Source organism: Grus americana, chromosome 22 (assembly GCF_028858705.1).
Source record: "Grus americana isolate bGruAme1 chromosome 22, bGruAme1.mat, whole genome shotgun sequence".
NCBI lineage: Eukaryota > Metazoa > Chordata > Aves > Gruiformes > Gruidae > Grus > Grus americana.
The window spans coordinates 5,652,871-5,669,322 of NC_072873.1; the positions used below are offsets into that span (position 1 = coordinate 5,652,871).

A 16,452-nucleotide genomic window follows, 5' to 3' on the forward strand; every position below is an offset into this window, starting at 1 on the left:
CTTTGAATGATGTCTTTCAAAGCTACAATATGATTGATACTTAATGCTTGAGCACCACTTTGTGGAACCTCAAGTCATTTTCAAGGCCAGTATAATCGCTGTTTTATATATGGAGGAACTAAGGCACTGATAAGTGAAGTGATTTATTGGTCAAAGCTACCCATCATGTGATTATGAGCCAACATCAGAGCAGAAATGAGTTCCAGAGTTCCAGTTCAATGTCTTATCACATAGACAGCATTGACATTGAAGAAAGAAAACCAAGTATCATCAATAGTTCTGCAATAGCTGGTTAGCACATGAAAAATAAAAAGCAAAACAAGCAAACAAAAAACCCCCAGATGATCAAACTCTTGCATGAGGTTAAGAAAAAGGAGGGGAATTTATTCCCTCAAATTTTGTTCTTAGTTCTCTTGGGCTTTGAAGGATAATACACTGAGTGATAGTTTCCATCCTGGGAAATCTTTCACTCAATGAAAGCTGCAGAAAGTCTGCAGGAACTGTATGTGCTGACAGCTTTTTACAATCCAGCCTGCTTTCAACCATTCAGAGAAAAGCAAAAGGGTAAGGTTCTAGCTAAATGAAAGACAGAAACAGAAGCATAGATTCTAATCTCTTGTTCTGACAAAGAGCATGTAATTTCCTTTTCCCTAGCTTTTTAGAGGTCTGCCTTGTTGTCTCATCTCACCTACACTCTGAAAATATCAATGTAAGTTGGGAGAGTCTTGGAAATTATTAGTTTCCAAGAGAAACAAAGTGTGAGAAAGAAGAAAGAGGGATTGTTTGGAAAGGAAAATAGAGGTGGATATAATAGATCAAAAAATTAGAAAGATGGAACCTTCTTATTGTACTTTACATGCTTTTAAAAAATCTGTGACCTCCATTGTGAGATAAGGGTGACAACAGCAGCAGCAATAATATATTCCAATGTATTCTGACATTAATATTATATTTTTTCATTGTTTTTCCCCTGAAATTTAAGCAATATTCCAGTGTGAGTTAAATATAACCTTTCCCTCACCCTCTCTCTGTATTATATGCAATAGTAGCTTTTCTGAAGATAGTGAAGGTACTTGTGTGGTAAAAATTATCACTTGTATTCCACCTTCAGTGGACTAGAATAGAAAAAACACTCAGCATAATTTTTACCCTGAGAAGCTTCATGTGATATTAACAATTCTCAAAATTAAACATGGGAGTTCTCTTTACATATCATCTGTAAATGAGTGATCCATTATTTGAAGGCCGGTACCTGAAATACTCTAATTAATCTCCCTTTTTTATTAAATTATTTTCAGTCAATATTCTAGGGCACTATAAGATAGTTTTGGAATTTTTTAAACCTATATAGGAATGTGTTTTCTCTTTTTGACATCCTTTTCATTCATGCACTTTTCAGTTATACTTTGTATTCTATAGCATGCTAAGATCACACAGATTAGGCTTTTTTCTTGTACTGCTTAGATCTCCACTGGCTAAACTGGAAACCAAGTTACCTGCCTTACTATCAGCATTTACCACAGCTTAAATTAAATGCCACAAATCTCATGGAAGGTGCCTACACCAAGTTGCTGAAATAGGGTTGAGGAGTCCTACATACACTAAAAGATAGGAAATGTGAAAACCATCCTTAGAGATAAAATTATATTATATTATGTCACTTTATTATTTGGCAGCAGTTACGTACATGTAATGAAACATGTAAGTTATGTAATCAGACTAATTCTACACAGAGATATACCATATGAAAAAAAAAATCAAATTAGAAATAGATATTTTGAAACTCAAATACAAATAAATAATGAAAACCATAATATATATATTTCTTTTTCTGTGGAAATTTTTGTAATATTTCATAACATTAATGGATTTTTTCTTAATGTTTTATATGAAAAATATTTTGTGAAGGATAAAGTCTGAACATCATTCTATAAAGGCAGTATGAATGTGCAGAAATAGATCCAAAGAACTTTGAAACTGTCACTAAGAAGCGGAAAAGAAGAAGAAACATCAAATTTCAGGTATATTGTAATACATCAAGATTATTTCTATCAAGTAATGCAGAACAAAAAAGATGGACGGGTACTGTAATTACTGTAGTCTAAGACTATATGAAAGCTGTTATTTGTGAGGAGAAGGGACCTGTTTTAGTCAATCAGTCAATATATTAGAAATGAGAGAAATTTGCAGGTGCACAGGTCCTTCCCAATCCTGAAAGAAAAAAAATAAATGCATATACCCCATAACCCTAGCAAACTTAATTAAAGTACTATATTTGAGAGAATAAACACTTATTTTCTTCTGCCTTTTGCCAAGAGAAAAGGAGAGAGAAAAAGAGCTCAAGCCGAATTTGGCTTACATGACTTCAGCCATTTAGCAAGATTGTACTTTTATCTAGCTATCTTTTGGCATTAGTGGTTGTCTGGGGGCTAGCTCAGAACTTAGATGAAAAGCACATTTGATAATGTTTCCTCTTCCCTTTGACTGTCCTTTAATTGAAGATAGGAGTGAGAAGGCCTGTGAGGAAATCAGTGAAGCCTAAACATTTTCTTGGAGCCAGGATCTGAACCATCAATCCTATAATGCTGTAGGACTCAGAAATTTTCAGGAGTTGTTAAATAATAAAGAATGACAAATAAATAACTGGTGTGGAATGTCTACCTAAACTGGGTATTTGCAAGTCCAGTATGGAGAGGATACTTGGAGGGATGATACAAGATGTTCTTTATTTCCTTACTTTTTCCTCCTTACATGTTCCAGGTCTTCAAGCTCATCATGATACAAGAAAATGATACTCATATCCATGAGTTCATCCTCTTGGGATTTTCTACCATCATAGAGCTGCAGGCTCTATTGTTTGTAATTTTGCTCATTGTGTATTTGTTGACTGTCCTTGAAAACATAGTTATCATCACTTTAATCAGAAGAAATCACTATTTCCACAAGCCCATGTACTTTTTCTTGGGCCATCTATCTTTCCTAGATGCCTGGTACATCTCAGTCACTGTTCTCAAATTGCTGGTCAACTTTCTGGTGAAGAGTAAGAGCATCTCCTTCACAGGCTGTATGGCCCAGCTCTACTTCTTCATTGCTCTGGTCTGTACTGAATGTATCCTGCTGGCTGTCATGGCCTATGACCGCTATGCGGCCATCTGCAACCCCCTGTGCTACCCAGTCATCATGAACCACAGAATCTGTATGCAGCTGGCCATGGGGTCTTGGTTGCTTGGCTTTACGACATCTCTGCTAAAGGTCTTCTTCATTTCCCAGCTCTCTTTCTGTGGCCCAAATGTCATCAACCATTTCTACTGTGACATTAGCCCTTTGCTCAACCTCTCTTGCACTAAGCGATTCGTTGCAGAGATGGTGGACTTTGTCTTTGCCTTGCTTATTCTGTTGATGCCCCTCTCTGTCATCATAATTTCTTACATGTGCATTATCAACACCATTTTGTGCATTCCCATGGCCCAGAACAGGATGAAAGCCTTCTCCACCTGCGTTTCTCACTTGACTCTGGTCATTATCTTCTTCTCAGCCACTCTCTTCATGTATGCCCGACCCAGGAGTATACACTCCTTGGATCTCAACAAACTGGTTTCCATAATTTATACTATAATTACTCCAATGTTAAATCCATTCATTTACTGCCTGAGGAACCAGGAAGTAAAAGACACTTTATGGAAGGTCTTGTTTGGCATGGGTGCTGTCTCCAGAGTTTCTGGGTCTAATCAGTAATATAAAACTTGGAAGATAATCTTCCAACTGAATTTGTCTGAATCCTATGAATGTCTAATAAGACTTTTACTTTCACAGAAATTAAGATTATGGTTTTGTTTAGACATCAGTGATTAAGGATTGCTTTTCTGGAGTCAATCTGCGTGTTAAGCTAAAATCAATGAATGTTAACACTGTGTGAATGTAAAAGAAGGTGTTTCTACTGAACACATCACACATCATGCCTGACCAGTAGAGAAGGCAATAAACATCATTGCCTTCTCTTAATGTAGTTTTTTGGCCTGCATCAAAGAACACAATTGCATTCTGATCTTGATCCAATTTAATATGAAACTAAGATTCAAAGAACTTGAGGCACTAAATAAACAATTATGTCAGCTTTCTTCACAGGGATGAGGATGAGAACTTCAGTAATTCGGATAATATCAGTCATTTTAGATAGCTGTCATAGGAGAACATGAACCACCACTGAGAAGTTCCTTCTTCCCTTCATTAACTTCAGATAGAACTCTGGGAAGTAGCTAAGATTTACAGAACAAACATTTACTTTTGGGGAAGTGGGTTAATTTATGTAGTATAATTCCATTTTAAATGCTAAATGAGCCTCCTGATTTTCAAGTGTAATTTACCTCTGCTCCTTCTATATTACATGAGGAGATATAAGCACTAAGAGAAGAATCAATTGTCTAAACATAGGTATCTACCAGCATTTCTGATGCCATGTGGTATGTACACAGTGTTGGCAAATTTGACGCTGGACCTATGGGAGACCCAGCCCTTTCTAAAGTAACATTCAGAAGGATGGGAACAAGAAGAACTTTAAGCAATTCATCAAAGACAGATGCAAAATCCTGCACTGCAGAAAGAATTACCCAATACTTCAGTATAAGCTGAGCATTCATTGACTAGGCAACAGCTCTACAGAAAAGGATCTAGAGCTCCTAGTAGACAAATTAACATGAGTTATTAGTGTGCCCCTGCAGTGATGAAGACCAACTGCCTCCTGGGCTATATTAGTAGTAATCTAGCCAGTAGGCCAAAGGAAATGATCTTTCCCCTCTATTTGTCACGTGAGACTGCATATATTTGTGAAACTACATCTGCAGCACTATGTCCAGTTTGGGGCTTCCCATTACAAGACAGACAACATGGACAGAGTCTAGCAGAGGATTCCCAATAATGATAGAGGGGTTGGACCATATGGCATACAAAGAGAGACAGCTAGAAATATTTTTTTAAGTCTGGAAAAGAGAAAAAACTATTTTGTTGCAGCCTGCCACTACTTGAAGGGTATTATTGAGAAGATAGAGGCAATTCTTAATTGTGCATACCTGAAAAGACAACAGGCAAGAGAAACAAGTTTCAATAAATTAAATTCAGATTAGGTAGAACAAAAAAAGAAAGAAAGAAACTAACAAAAAAAAATCATTTGGATTGATTAAGCAACTGAATCCCAGAGAGGTTATGAAGTCTCCATCCTCTGAGTTTTTCAAAGCTTGCCTAGACAAGTCCCTGAAAAACCTGACCTGACTGAAATGTTTTTGAGAGCAGAATGAGCTAAAAACTTCCAGAAGTGAAACTCTATCCTTCCAAGCTAAGTTTTTGTAGGATTCTTTGATCTGGATGTCAGGTGGAAAAGCCTGTGGTGTCTCAAATTGCAATAGAAATTGATATTTAGGCAACTGAATTTCACTGTAGCAACCTACTGATTAAGTTTCAACATAACTGAGCAATATGTTCAATGCATTCTCGGCAATACATATACACACCCATTCAAACTTATTAAGACAAACGGAACTCAATTCTGTTCTCCGCTCAGAAGCGTCTACTGCTATTTGGCACCATAGAATCATAGATTCATATAAATGTCTTTTTAGAGACCTTTGAATATCACAAAATCACAGAATGGTTGAAGTTGGAAGGGACCTATGGAGGTCATCTGGTCCAACTCCCATTCTCAAGCAAGGAAAACCTAGAGTTGGTTGCCTAGAAACATGTCCAGACAGCTTTGGATATCACCAAGGATGGAGACTCCACAACACAGATAAATTATAACCTGTGCCAGTGCTCGGCCACCCTCATGGTAAAAAGTGTTTCCACATGTGCAGAGAGAACCTCCTGTGTTTGAGTTTGTGCCCGTTGCCTCTTGTCCTGTCACCGAACACCACAGGCTGGCTACATCTTCTTTACACCCTCCCTTCAGAAACGGTTGTATACATTAATGAGATCCTGCCTGAGCCTTCCCTTCTCCAGGCCCAACACTCCCAGGCTTTCCTCATAGTAGAGGTGCTGAATCATCTTAGTGGCCTTTCACTGGATATCCATGTCAGTCTTGTACTAGGGAGCCCAGAACTGGATGCAGTACTCCAGGTGTGAGTATATCCATCATTTGGCTTTCCTTTTGTAGGACAACTCTCACCATCTCTATGTAATGCCAGCTGTGACTTGGTCCAGATGAGAATTGAAAACGTTCAAAGACAGCAATACTGTAATCTTTCTGGCCAACTTGTTTCAGTTCTGTTCTGACATTCTAGTGAAGAAGCTTCTCCTAAAGGCCTATTCGCAACTACTGAGTTGCAAGGCATTATCTTTGCCCCTTTTCATAGTATGTCATGGCCAACAATACTTTGGCCCCATTGTCTTGGTAACTGTAGGTTTCTGTTAGACCACACCATAGCCTCCTGTTCACCACATTAAACAAACCTACCTATCTCAACTTCTTTTCATAGTACATGTACTCTAGGCCACATCTTAACATCTTAGTAAGAACAGCTCTAGATTCTCCACATTTTCCTTGAACTGGAGGAATCCCAAAACTGCACACAGTAATCCAAGTGGACCCTTACCAGCCCAACAGAAAGGAGGTAAGAACTAACCCTTTTTTTTTTTTTTTCTCCTGGCAACACTACTCTTTATTCTCCATGCACTTACATTACTTTAAAGATGCCTTCTTCATGAAATGACCTTAGATGTGTAAGCATGCACCTAAGGCTTTGGCCAGCATTTAGAGGTCAACCAATACACCTTAACACATGTCAAATGTCACTAGATTCTAATATACTGGCAAACAGTATGTCCTAACAGCCAAATAATGTCTATAATTCCAACTCTCCTAGATGCTAATCTTCCACTTAATCTCATACTATGAATGTAATTTTAATCTTATTCTTTCAGTTTGAGAAAGACATCTGACTCATAAAAGACCAAGTCCAAAGTGGTTTTACAAATAGCTCTCTCAAAGGACTCCGTCCACTTGGCAGTATGAAGGAGACCAGATCAGGTTTTGTACTCTTTGTGCTACAAAATATTGCAACAGTACCTCAGCAGGTCTTTGATCCTCAAATTCCATTCTGCTATGCCCCAGGACATCTAACATTTAATCTTCTTGCTATTCGGTAAAAATACACTGAGGTGGCCTGCAGTAGAGTCCCCATATTTTGGCAGGATATATGGAATTGAAAAATTGCCTAAAACTCATATTTATTTTAGCAGACGTTTACATGAGGAAGAAAAAGAAGTTATTCTAGAGTCTCTGTAATGAAATGGAATAATTTTATTTAGGGGCGGGTTTAGCTATTACACCTAATCTGCAAATATCTACTTAAAAGTTCAATTACCTCAGCATTGGCAGTTAGTGTAATCTGAGGACATTAAAGTAATAAACATATCTTCATGGGTTGACAGATTTGAGACAGAACTCACTGGAAACATACAACTTCTGGAAACTTTACTGAAAATTACATGAAATACCACAAAATCTGAAATTAAACAGCTCTCTTCAGATAACTGAATCCCCTCCTAAGTACCTACATTTCCATTAGGGTCATAACATTTAGCCCCAGTTTTAGATTTAGGTGAAAAAACTAGATCCAGAGTGTCATTCAAACTGTTCAATGGTCTTCCTCATGAGTTTCAGCTGTTACTCTAGATGGGAACAGATCTGCTGTAATTCTTGTGTTGTACCTGTTAGCCTTATTTCTGTGTTTCATGTATCTGAGGGTATTATATGGCACTGAAAGCTCAACAGTACACAACGGAAATCAGAAACTAGTCAGGGCAGATAGTAGACTGTAGAGATCTATTCAGCTGAGTAAATGTAGGTATAAATGGTAGGATGATCTGTGTAGCTGTCTAAAATTCTAAGTGTAGACAGAAAGCCTTCTCCACCTGTGTTTCTCACCTGACAGTTGTCATCATCATCTTAATGACCTTCTTCATGTATTGCTGACCCAGGAGTATACACTCCTTGGATCTCAACAAATGTATTTCCATAATTTACACTATAGTTACTCCAATGCTAAATCCATTCATTAACCATGAGGAATGACAAGGCAAAAGACACTTCTATGAAAGAGCCTTGCTGACTACCTCAGATGTGTATGTTTGCACGAGGTGAGATAGTGCCCACCCACAGAGGTTAAATTTGGTCTTATTTTCCATTATGACAGAGTGAACAACAGGGCTTAGAGACGGGAGTGAGTTGAGTTCTCAGGTGACTTTGACCTACCTTAGTCGAATATTTTAATCGTCAAATCTGGACTTGATAAGACTTAAATTTCCTTGCAATCAACAAACATGAAGCAGCAACAAACTAAAAGTTATTAAGCTTCTTCTAAGGATAGGAGTCATATCACCTAATATAGGCATCATAAAACGGGGTAACTAATATAAGGTAATGGTCTAGATTAATTCTAGTCATATTTGCATTCATACACACAAAAAAGCCCCCACCGAATCCCATATTTTTCTATAAAAATGATGAATCTCATTCTCTCGGTAAGCAAAATAGGTCTTCATCTCAAATATATGTGGTAATGTGTATGGAATTTTAAGTCAATCTCAGGAATTTAGATTTTAGTTTTGAGAAAGAATTCTGGGCTGTCTACTAACTCGTATAGGTACAGTATTAACTACTGGATGCTCCAGCTCTCTCAATTTATTATTATATTTTATTCAGACTAAGTCTGTTGTCTCCTAGGATCATCCATCCTACGTGGCTCTAGTCTGATGAGAGGTTACACTGACATTACATGGCACCCAAGGTTACATGGACTCCTTGCGATTCTGAGGAATTTATTTTCCTTGGTGTTCATTTTGAAAAACCCAAATAATGACAGACTTGTACTGAGCTTTTCTTACTTACGTTTTTCAGCATTACGTTAGGTATTGTGTATCCTGTGAAGTGGTATGAAGCAACAAAGACTGATGATACAGTCCTTGAGGATTTTGCAGGCCAGAGAAATCTTTCCTATACTGTCTATAGCAAACAGCAATTAGATGAAACTAACCATGTAATTACATTTTGATCTGGTCTAAAAGAGGAGATGGCTTTGCTACAGCTGAAAGAAAAAAAAGTTATGAACTAACTAAGAAGTAGGATCTTACACAAAGACATTCCCTTACATGGATAACAATGCCTATTCATATTTTAGATGTGGTAGGGTAGCCTTCCTTCTCTCCAGAAAGGTTAAGGTCTTGCCAAAGGTCTTGAGTGAGATCTGCCAGACTTATACATGTTTCTGAAATGGCCACAAACTAATTGTAGACAAATTAGTTCGATTTTCAGTGTGATACGCTTTGTGAAAACACAGTTAGGTGATCACGTAGGCACGGTAACAGATAATTACTCAGGTACAGATTTATATTGTATAGTTTTGGGTAGCTTCCTGAGGAACCTGTCAGTAGCTAGTTCACAAGAAGAATCACCAGTAGGTAAATGAGGAATAGTCACCTCCAGAAAATGTTTCACAGCAGCTTAGTTAGGTTATTGTTTTATTTCATGAACTGCAAGTGCTGCAGAGAGCGCCTCAGAAAGTTAGAATTAATCTTCATGAGCTTTCTTCTTGGGTACCTTAGTTATACAAAGGCAAAGTAAACACTGAAATCCCATGAGTAATTACTTATATCTTATGCAATCTTATACTGAACTGCTTTTTTTATGAACAGGTAAGAAGCAATCACATCAGTCTGTTTTGCAGAACTCCCACCAACTGGGTTACCTTTTTTTCCAGTTAAATCATGGAGAAGGGTTATCTTCCCTAACCAGTCCATGAACATGACAACGAGCACTGCTGAAATGGTGTGAAGGTAAGAGGAGAAGAAAGTTTTTCACTGTTACTCTTCTTCAGGAATTTTCATAGGGTAATCACCTCCTTCCAAGGAGGAATTAATCCACTGGCATTTCAACATCTACAGCATACATATGAACTACACTGAGCAACACACCTAGGTTTCTGAGCTGCTTGTTGATATGCACTTATAAAGTTAAGGAAGAAAGAAATAGAAATGGCTACAGAATGATCCATCTGACCTATTTTAGACCTTTTCCTCTCAATAAGAGCAGTATTACCTGGAAATGCCTATATATCTATATTCCCTAGAAAGAAGACAAGCTGAATTGAATATCAGATAACTAAACTTTTAGCTATATAAATGTCAGCAGATGAGTTCCAGTTTCTCAGTATAGTCTTCTGATATTAAGACAGCTGAGGTATTTACTGCAGTTCAAGTGACAGAGAAATGTAAGCATTGTATTTGGCTTAGGAGAATCACTCTCACTCTTTTCTAATGGCTTAATTAGAGATTTGAATGATGTGTAAGGTGAAAAATTTGAAATTTGAAACACTCAGATATCCCTGATTTTATAGGTAGAGCTAATACTGGCCACATTAGGGAGTACTGAATACTATGTACTATGGAGACAAATTGGCTAATAATGTATCTTGTGCTGACTAAGACAAGAAGACAAAATTTTGTAGCTTCTCCTTTGACCTGTGGAATTTCTCATGTTAATGAAAAATAACATTAATGTAATTACAAAGTTCTATGAGTTTGCACATTACAAGTCTTCAATCATGGTTTATATTACTGCTTCTGAAGCTATAAAAAGTTTTAAATGAACAATATCTGGACTGGTGTTTCAGTGTCAATTAAGGATAAATATTCTTCCATCACTGAAAACCTAGTTTATTATATGCTTTTTTCTAATAATTCTGAGGGGAGGGGAAGAGGTGATTTGTTTCTTTGCTTTTAACATGAAATGAAATAAAATATTACACTAGTAGAACTTCAAAACAAGATGAAAAAGTATTTCTTATCATAGATTAGGGGATGGTAAGGTTACAGGAGAGAAATGTGCATTTTCCAGTTTGAGAGGGTTTTTTTTTTTCTTTTCAATCTTGATCTGTATAAATTGAGAACTATATAGGAAAATTAGCTCATCAAATTTTTTAAAAAGATGAATAAATAGAGCAAAGGAAAAACAGGGAATGGTACGGGAAGAGACACAGACAGAGAAATACATTCCTCCAAAATGTAATTAATCTTCCCTTAGAGCTCTATTTAGAACAAAATATATTGCTCTCTGGAAATACCTGTCTCATTTAGTGAATATCTTGAGGCTTTCTATGCTGGGAAAATGTACCAGGGACCAACCTTTACTCCACAGACAGCGCGCGAATGACTTGGCTTTAGAGAACTAAGCCCAATTGCCTAAGTCAGGCAGATGCATCCTGGACATCCAGTATCCCCTGCAAGTTAAAGAGAACTGGATATCCAACTGTTAAATTTGCATTCAACACTCATGGATTTCAGTAATAATCTAGGCCACTAATTATGAACTAGATATCAAAATATCATATTGAATTTGTTCTTTTATCTTCAAAATGGTAAATGATCTGAATGTAACAATGTTCTTTTTCTCCCTCTCATGTTTTTCCTTTTTTATCATTATTATTCTTCCTTTCTTATTTTTGACTAGCCATTTTTTCTTTTCTTCCTCTGCAGTTCTTCTCACTATTTCTTTGATTTTAAAAATATTCCATATTTTTTCTCTTTTATTGTCTTTTTTTTTTTTTTTTTTAAGCTTGATGCTATGCCATTTGCCATGAAGCAGAAAAACAGCACAAAATTCCAGGAATTTATCCTCTTGGGATTTCCAACTACCATGGAACTTCAGATGTTGCTGTTTGTGATATTCCTGATGGCTTACATGCTGACCATCTTGGAAAATATACTCATAATTATCTTGATAAAGATGAACCTTCAGCTTCACAAGCCCATGTATTTCTTTCTCAGCAATCTCTCCTTCCTGGAGGCTTGGTACATCTCAGTCACTGTCCCTAAACTGCTAGTGAATTTTCTTGTTGAAAGCAAGAATATATCTTTTGAAGGCTGTATGACCCAGCTTTACTTCTTCAGCTCCCTTATTTGTACTGAGTGTGTCCTCCTTGCAGTCATGGCTTATGATCGTTATGTGGCCATCTGCAATCCCCTGTGCTATGCAGTCATCATGAACCACCGGCTCTGCATGCAACTAGCCACGTGCTCCTGGCTCATTGGCTTCTTGTCCTCCATGCTGAAAGTATTTTTCATCTCTCAGCTGTCTTTTTGTGGCTCCAATGTCATTAACCACTTCTTCTGTGACATCAGCCCCTTGCTGAACATATCATGCGCTGACATGACAATGGCTGAAATAGTGGATTTCATCCTGGCCTTGCTTATCTTGCTGGTTCCCCTCTCTGTCACGATTATCTCCTATATATGCATCATCAGCACCATCCTGCATATCCCAACGGTCCAGGGCAGGAAGAAAGCATTCTCCACCTGTGTTTCTCACCTCACTGTAGTCATTATCTTCTTTTCAGCCACTCTGTTCATGTATGCCCGGCCCAAAAGAATCCACCCTTTTGACTTAAACAAGCTGGTGTCAATTGTGTACACTATTGTAACTCCCATGTTCAATCCCTGCATTTACTGTCTGAGGAACCAGGAGGTTAAAGGAGCTTTGAAAAAAATCTTCAGTGTTAGACAGACTGCCCCCCAAGGTCTCTCAATCCATCGCTGTCCACCTTTAAGATAGTTCCTTATAGACAGAGTGTAAGTGTGAGTGTTAGAAGGAAAAGTTTGAAGATTTAGGTTGTAATTAGTCAGAACTGCAATCATCATAATGCTGGTAACTCAAGAAACTGAGGCATACAATGAACACTTACCTCAACAAGAAATCATCTTTCTACCTGATTGCCTTCAAATGATCTTTCTTATCTGATGAAGGCTTATGCACAATGAAGTTATTGATGTGACTCACAGGCACTTCAGGGAACAAAAAGGTATATCTACGATATCATACATGAATGGTTTTGAGAACACAATTGAAATGTTCTGTTATTAGCATGTGATCCAATTCCAGGCAATATCTGACAGCTAAGGTGAGATGCATTTGCATAACTATATATTTTAAAGACCTTGGATATTCTTGATCTACAAATGTGATGCTAAAAGGAAGATTCTTCTGCAGTTTCTGTATCATATCTGCCTGTCCAAAAGGGGAGGTGTGTTGGATTTGCGTGGCAAAGTTTTGGTAGTGGGGGGGCTACAGGGGTTGCTTTTGTGAGAAGCTGCTAGAAGTTTCCCCTGTTTCCGACAGAGCCAATGCCAGCTGGCTCCAGATGGACCCACTGCTGGCCAAGACTGAGCCAATCAGCAACAGTGGTAGCACCTCTGGGATAACATATTTAAGAAGGACCAAAAAAAAAAAAAAAATCAAAACCAGCAACAATTGAAGACAGAAAGAGGAGTGAGATTATGTGAGAGGATGTGGTGGGTTGACCCTGGCTGGGGGCCAGGTGCCCACCAGAGCCGCTCTATCACTCCCTTCATTCACTACACAGGGGAGAAAAGGCATAACGAAAAGCTTGTGGGTCGAGATAAGGACAGGGAGAGATCACTCACTAATTATCGTCATGAGCAAAACAGACTGAACTTAGAGAGGAAATTCATCTAATTTATTACTAAGCAAAACAGAGTAGAGGAATGAGAAATAAAATCAAATCTTAAAACACCTGCCCCCACCCCTCCCATCTTCCCGGGCTCGACTTCACTCCTGGCTTCAACCTCCACCCCCCTCAGCGGCACAGGGGGACGGGGAATGGGGGTTGCGGTCAGTTGACCACACATTGTTACTGCCGCTTCTTCATCCTCAGGGGGAGGACTCCTCTCATCGTTCCCCTGCTCCAGCATGGAGTCCCTTTCATGGGAGACAGTCCTTCACGAACTTCTCCAATGTGAGTCTCTCCCACGGCGTCATAAGTCCTGCCAGCAAACCTGCCCTGGCGTGGGCTCCTCTCTCCACAGATCCACAGGTCCTGCCAGGAGCCTGCTCCAGTGTGGGCTTCCCACGGGGCCACAGCCTCCTTCAGGTGCCTCCACCTGCTCCGGCGTGGGCTCCTCCATGGGCTGCAGGTGGAATCTCTACACCCCCTCATCCTTCCTCCATGGGCTGCAGGGGGACAGCCTGCTTCACCATGGTCTTCACCATGGGCTGCAGGGGGATCTCTGCTCTGGTGTCTGGAGCACCTCCTCCCCCTCCTTCTTCACTGACCTTGGTGTCTGCAGAGTTTCTTACATCTTCTCACTCCTCTCTCTGGCTGCAAAAGCTCCCCTTAACTGTTTTTTTTCCTTCTTAAAAATGTTATCACAGAGGCACTGATTGGCTTGGCCTTGGCCAGCGGTGGGTCCGTCTTGGAGCCGGCTGGCATTGGCTCCATCAGCCACAGGGGAAGCTTCTAGCAGCTTCTCACGGAAGCTACCCCTGTAGACCACCCCCTCCACCACCACCCCCCACTACCAAAACCTTGCCATGCAAACCCAACACAGAGGAACAACTCTGCAGAGAGTGAGGAAGGAGGGGGAGGAGGTGCTCCAGGTGCTGGAGCAGAGATTCCCCTACAGCCTGTGGAGAAGACCATGGTGAGGCAGGCTGTGACCTTACAGCCCATGGAGGTTGATGGTGGAGCAGATGTTCCACCTGCAGCCCGTGGAGGACCCCATGCCAGAACAGGTGGAGGCACCCAAAGGAAGCTGTGACCCAGTGGGAAGCCCACGCTGGAGCAAGCTCCTGGCATGACCTGTGGACCCACGGAGGGAGGAGCCCACACCAGAGCAGGTTTGCTGGCAGGACTTGTGACCCCGTGGGGGACCCATGCTGGAGCCATCTGGTCCTGAATGACTGCACACCATGGAAGAAATCCACGCTGAAGCAATTTGTGAAGAACTGCAGCCTGTGGTAACAACACATGTTGAAGAAATTCATGGAAGACTGTCTCCCATGAGAAGGACCCTATGCAGGAGCAGGGGAAGAGTGTGAGGAGTCCTCCCCCTGAGGAGGAAGGAGCAGCAGGACAACTAACCACAACCCTCATTTCCCGTCCCTCTGTGCCGCTGCAGGGATTGTAGGTAGAGAAATCAGGAGTGAAGTTAAGCCTGGGAAGAAGGGAGGGGTGGGGGGAAGGTGTTTTTAAGATTTGGTTTGATTTCTCATTACTCTACTCTGTTTCGATTGGTAATAAATTAAATTAATTTTCCCAAATTGGGTCTGTTTCGCCCATGATGGTAATTGGTGAATGATCTCCCTGTCCTTATCTTCATTACATTTTCTCTCCCCTGTCCAGCTGAGAAGACGGAGTGATAAAGCAGCATTTAGCCAGGGTGAACCCACCACAGGATGTGTCAGGCACTCCACGGTATTTCATATTCTACGAGAAGCCTGTATTTAGGAAGGTGAATCAATCCTCCTGGAAGGGAATAACAGAAGAAAAAAAGAAAGTGTTCACTGTGGAATGGGAGAAGCCCAACTTCTTAAGGAAGGTTGAAATAAATACTCTAAATAAATTGAAAACTTTAAAACTTTGTCACTGTAAACAAAATAATTTTTTTTTTCATTTTGTAGGACATTTTCATTAATTTATGTACTTACAAGTTCTGCCTAAGTCACTGTGTATTAGTTTGAATATTAATGAACTTACTGTTGTTTGGGATTTTTGTGTATTTGAGGAGTCAGTGGCTGCATCTCTGCTGCCCTTGTCAACATCTGCATCACTAAATTACTTTACTCTAGGGAGTAATCTGTGACCATTTTGCTAAACATATCACAGTGTTAGATGTTGATAACATTCATGACTATGCCCTGTGTGACCAGGCTGGTCATGCCAATGAGCAATCCCTTGATCATGATCTACTTAAAAGGTTTTTGCACCTGTTCACCCAGGTCTTCTGCCAGTGTGTAGTGTGTGCCATTCACTGCCACTCCTCTGTTCCACAACAGCAATGTTCCCAGTTTGCCTCATGGATCTTAATATAAGCTGCTTTTAAAAGCTCCTTTTTTATTTACTTGTTTATTTACTTGTTTACTTATTTACTTAGAAAGACACTGTGGTTAAACCACTTCAGTTGCAACTACATTGATGTCTCATTCAGTTACAAGCAAGATTCCTGCATTTCCAAACAGAAGGTCCTGGGATACTATTGTCTTTGTGTGGCACTTCAATGTGGTGGAAATACTGATATAGTTTTAAAAGTTAATCTAAAATTTTGCATTTTTTATAATGCAGCCAAGAATTACCTTACAGTCTGTGATGTTTATGCTTCTACAAGGTACTGAGTTTCTGTGCTGCATGTAAGGGATGGAGAGCAGACAAAATGAGACAAGTAAAGATGCCAAGACTGGTGCAATAGTTCTGCAGTATTGGGACATGTGGACAGAGGAAGAGGGAGGAGATGTTTCATCTTTTTGTTTAAGTGAAATGGGCTCTAAACTGATCAGAACCATAGTACCACTCCTATGTTTTGTTTGAGGAAAGAACCAGTTTTCCATTCCAGAAGAGTCCTAACCTACATTCAGTAAATAGTCAATACTAGATGGTCTTTAAGGTCCCTTCCAAC

General features: G+C 39.5%; 2 protein-coding genes across 2 annotated transcripts; both read left to right on the forward strand.

The window, feature by feature from the left end:
- Positions 1-2,775: 2,775 nt before the first annotated feature.
- LOC129195209 (olfactory receptor 6B1-like) lies at positions 2,776-3,735 on the forward strand. The gene has a single exon (XM_054801046.1). The coding sequence runs from the start codon at positions 2,776-2,778 to the stop codon at positions 3,733-3,735; it is 960 nt and encodes a 319-aa protein (XP_054657021.1).
- Positions 3,736-11,620: 7,885 nt separating this feature from the next.
- Positions 11,621-12,590, forward strand: LOC129195580 (olfactory receptor 6B1-like). The gene is given in 2 exon segments (XM_054801773.1): positions 11,621-12,553; positions 12,555-12,590. Coding segments are annotated over 2 exon segments (969 nt in total).
- The last annotated feature ends 3,862 nt before the right edge of the window (positions 12,591-16,452 follow it).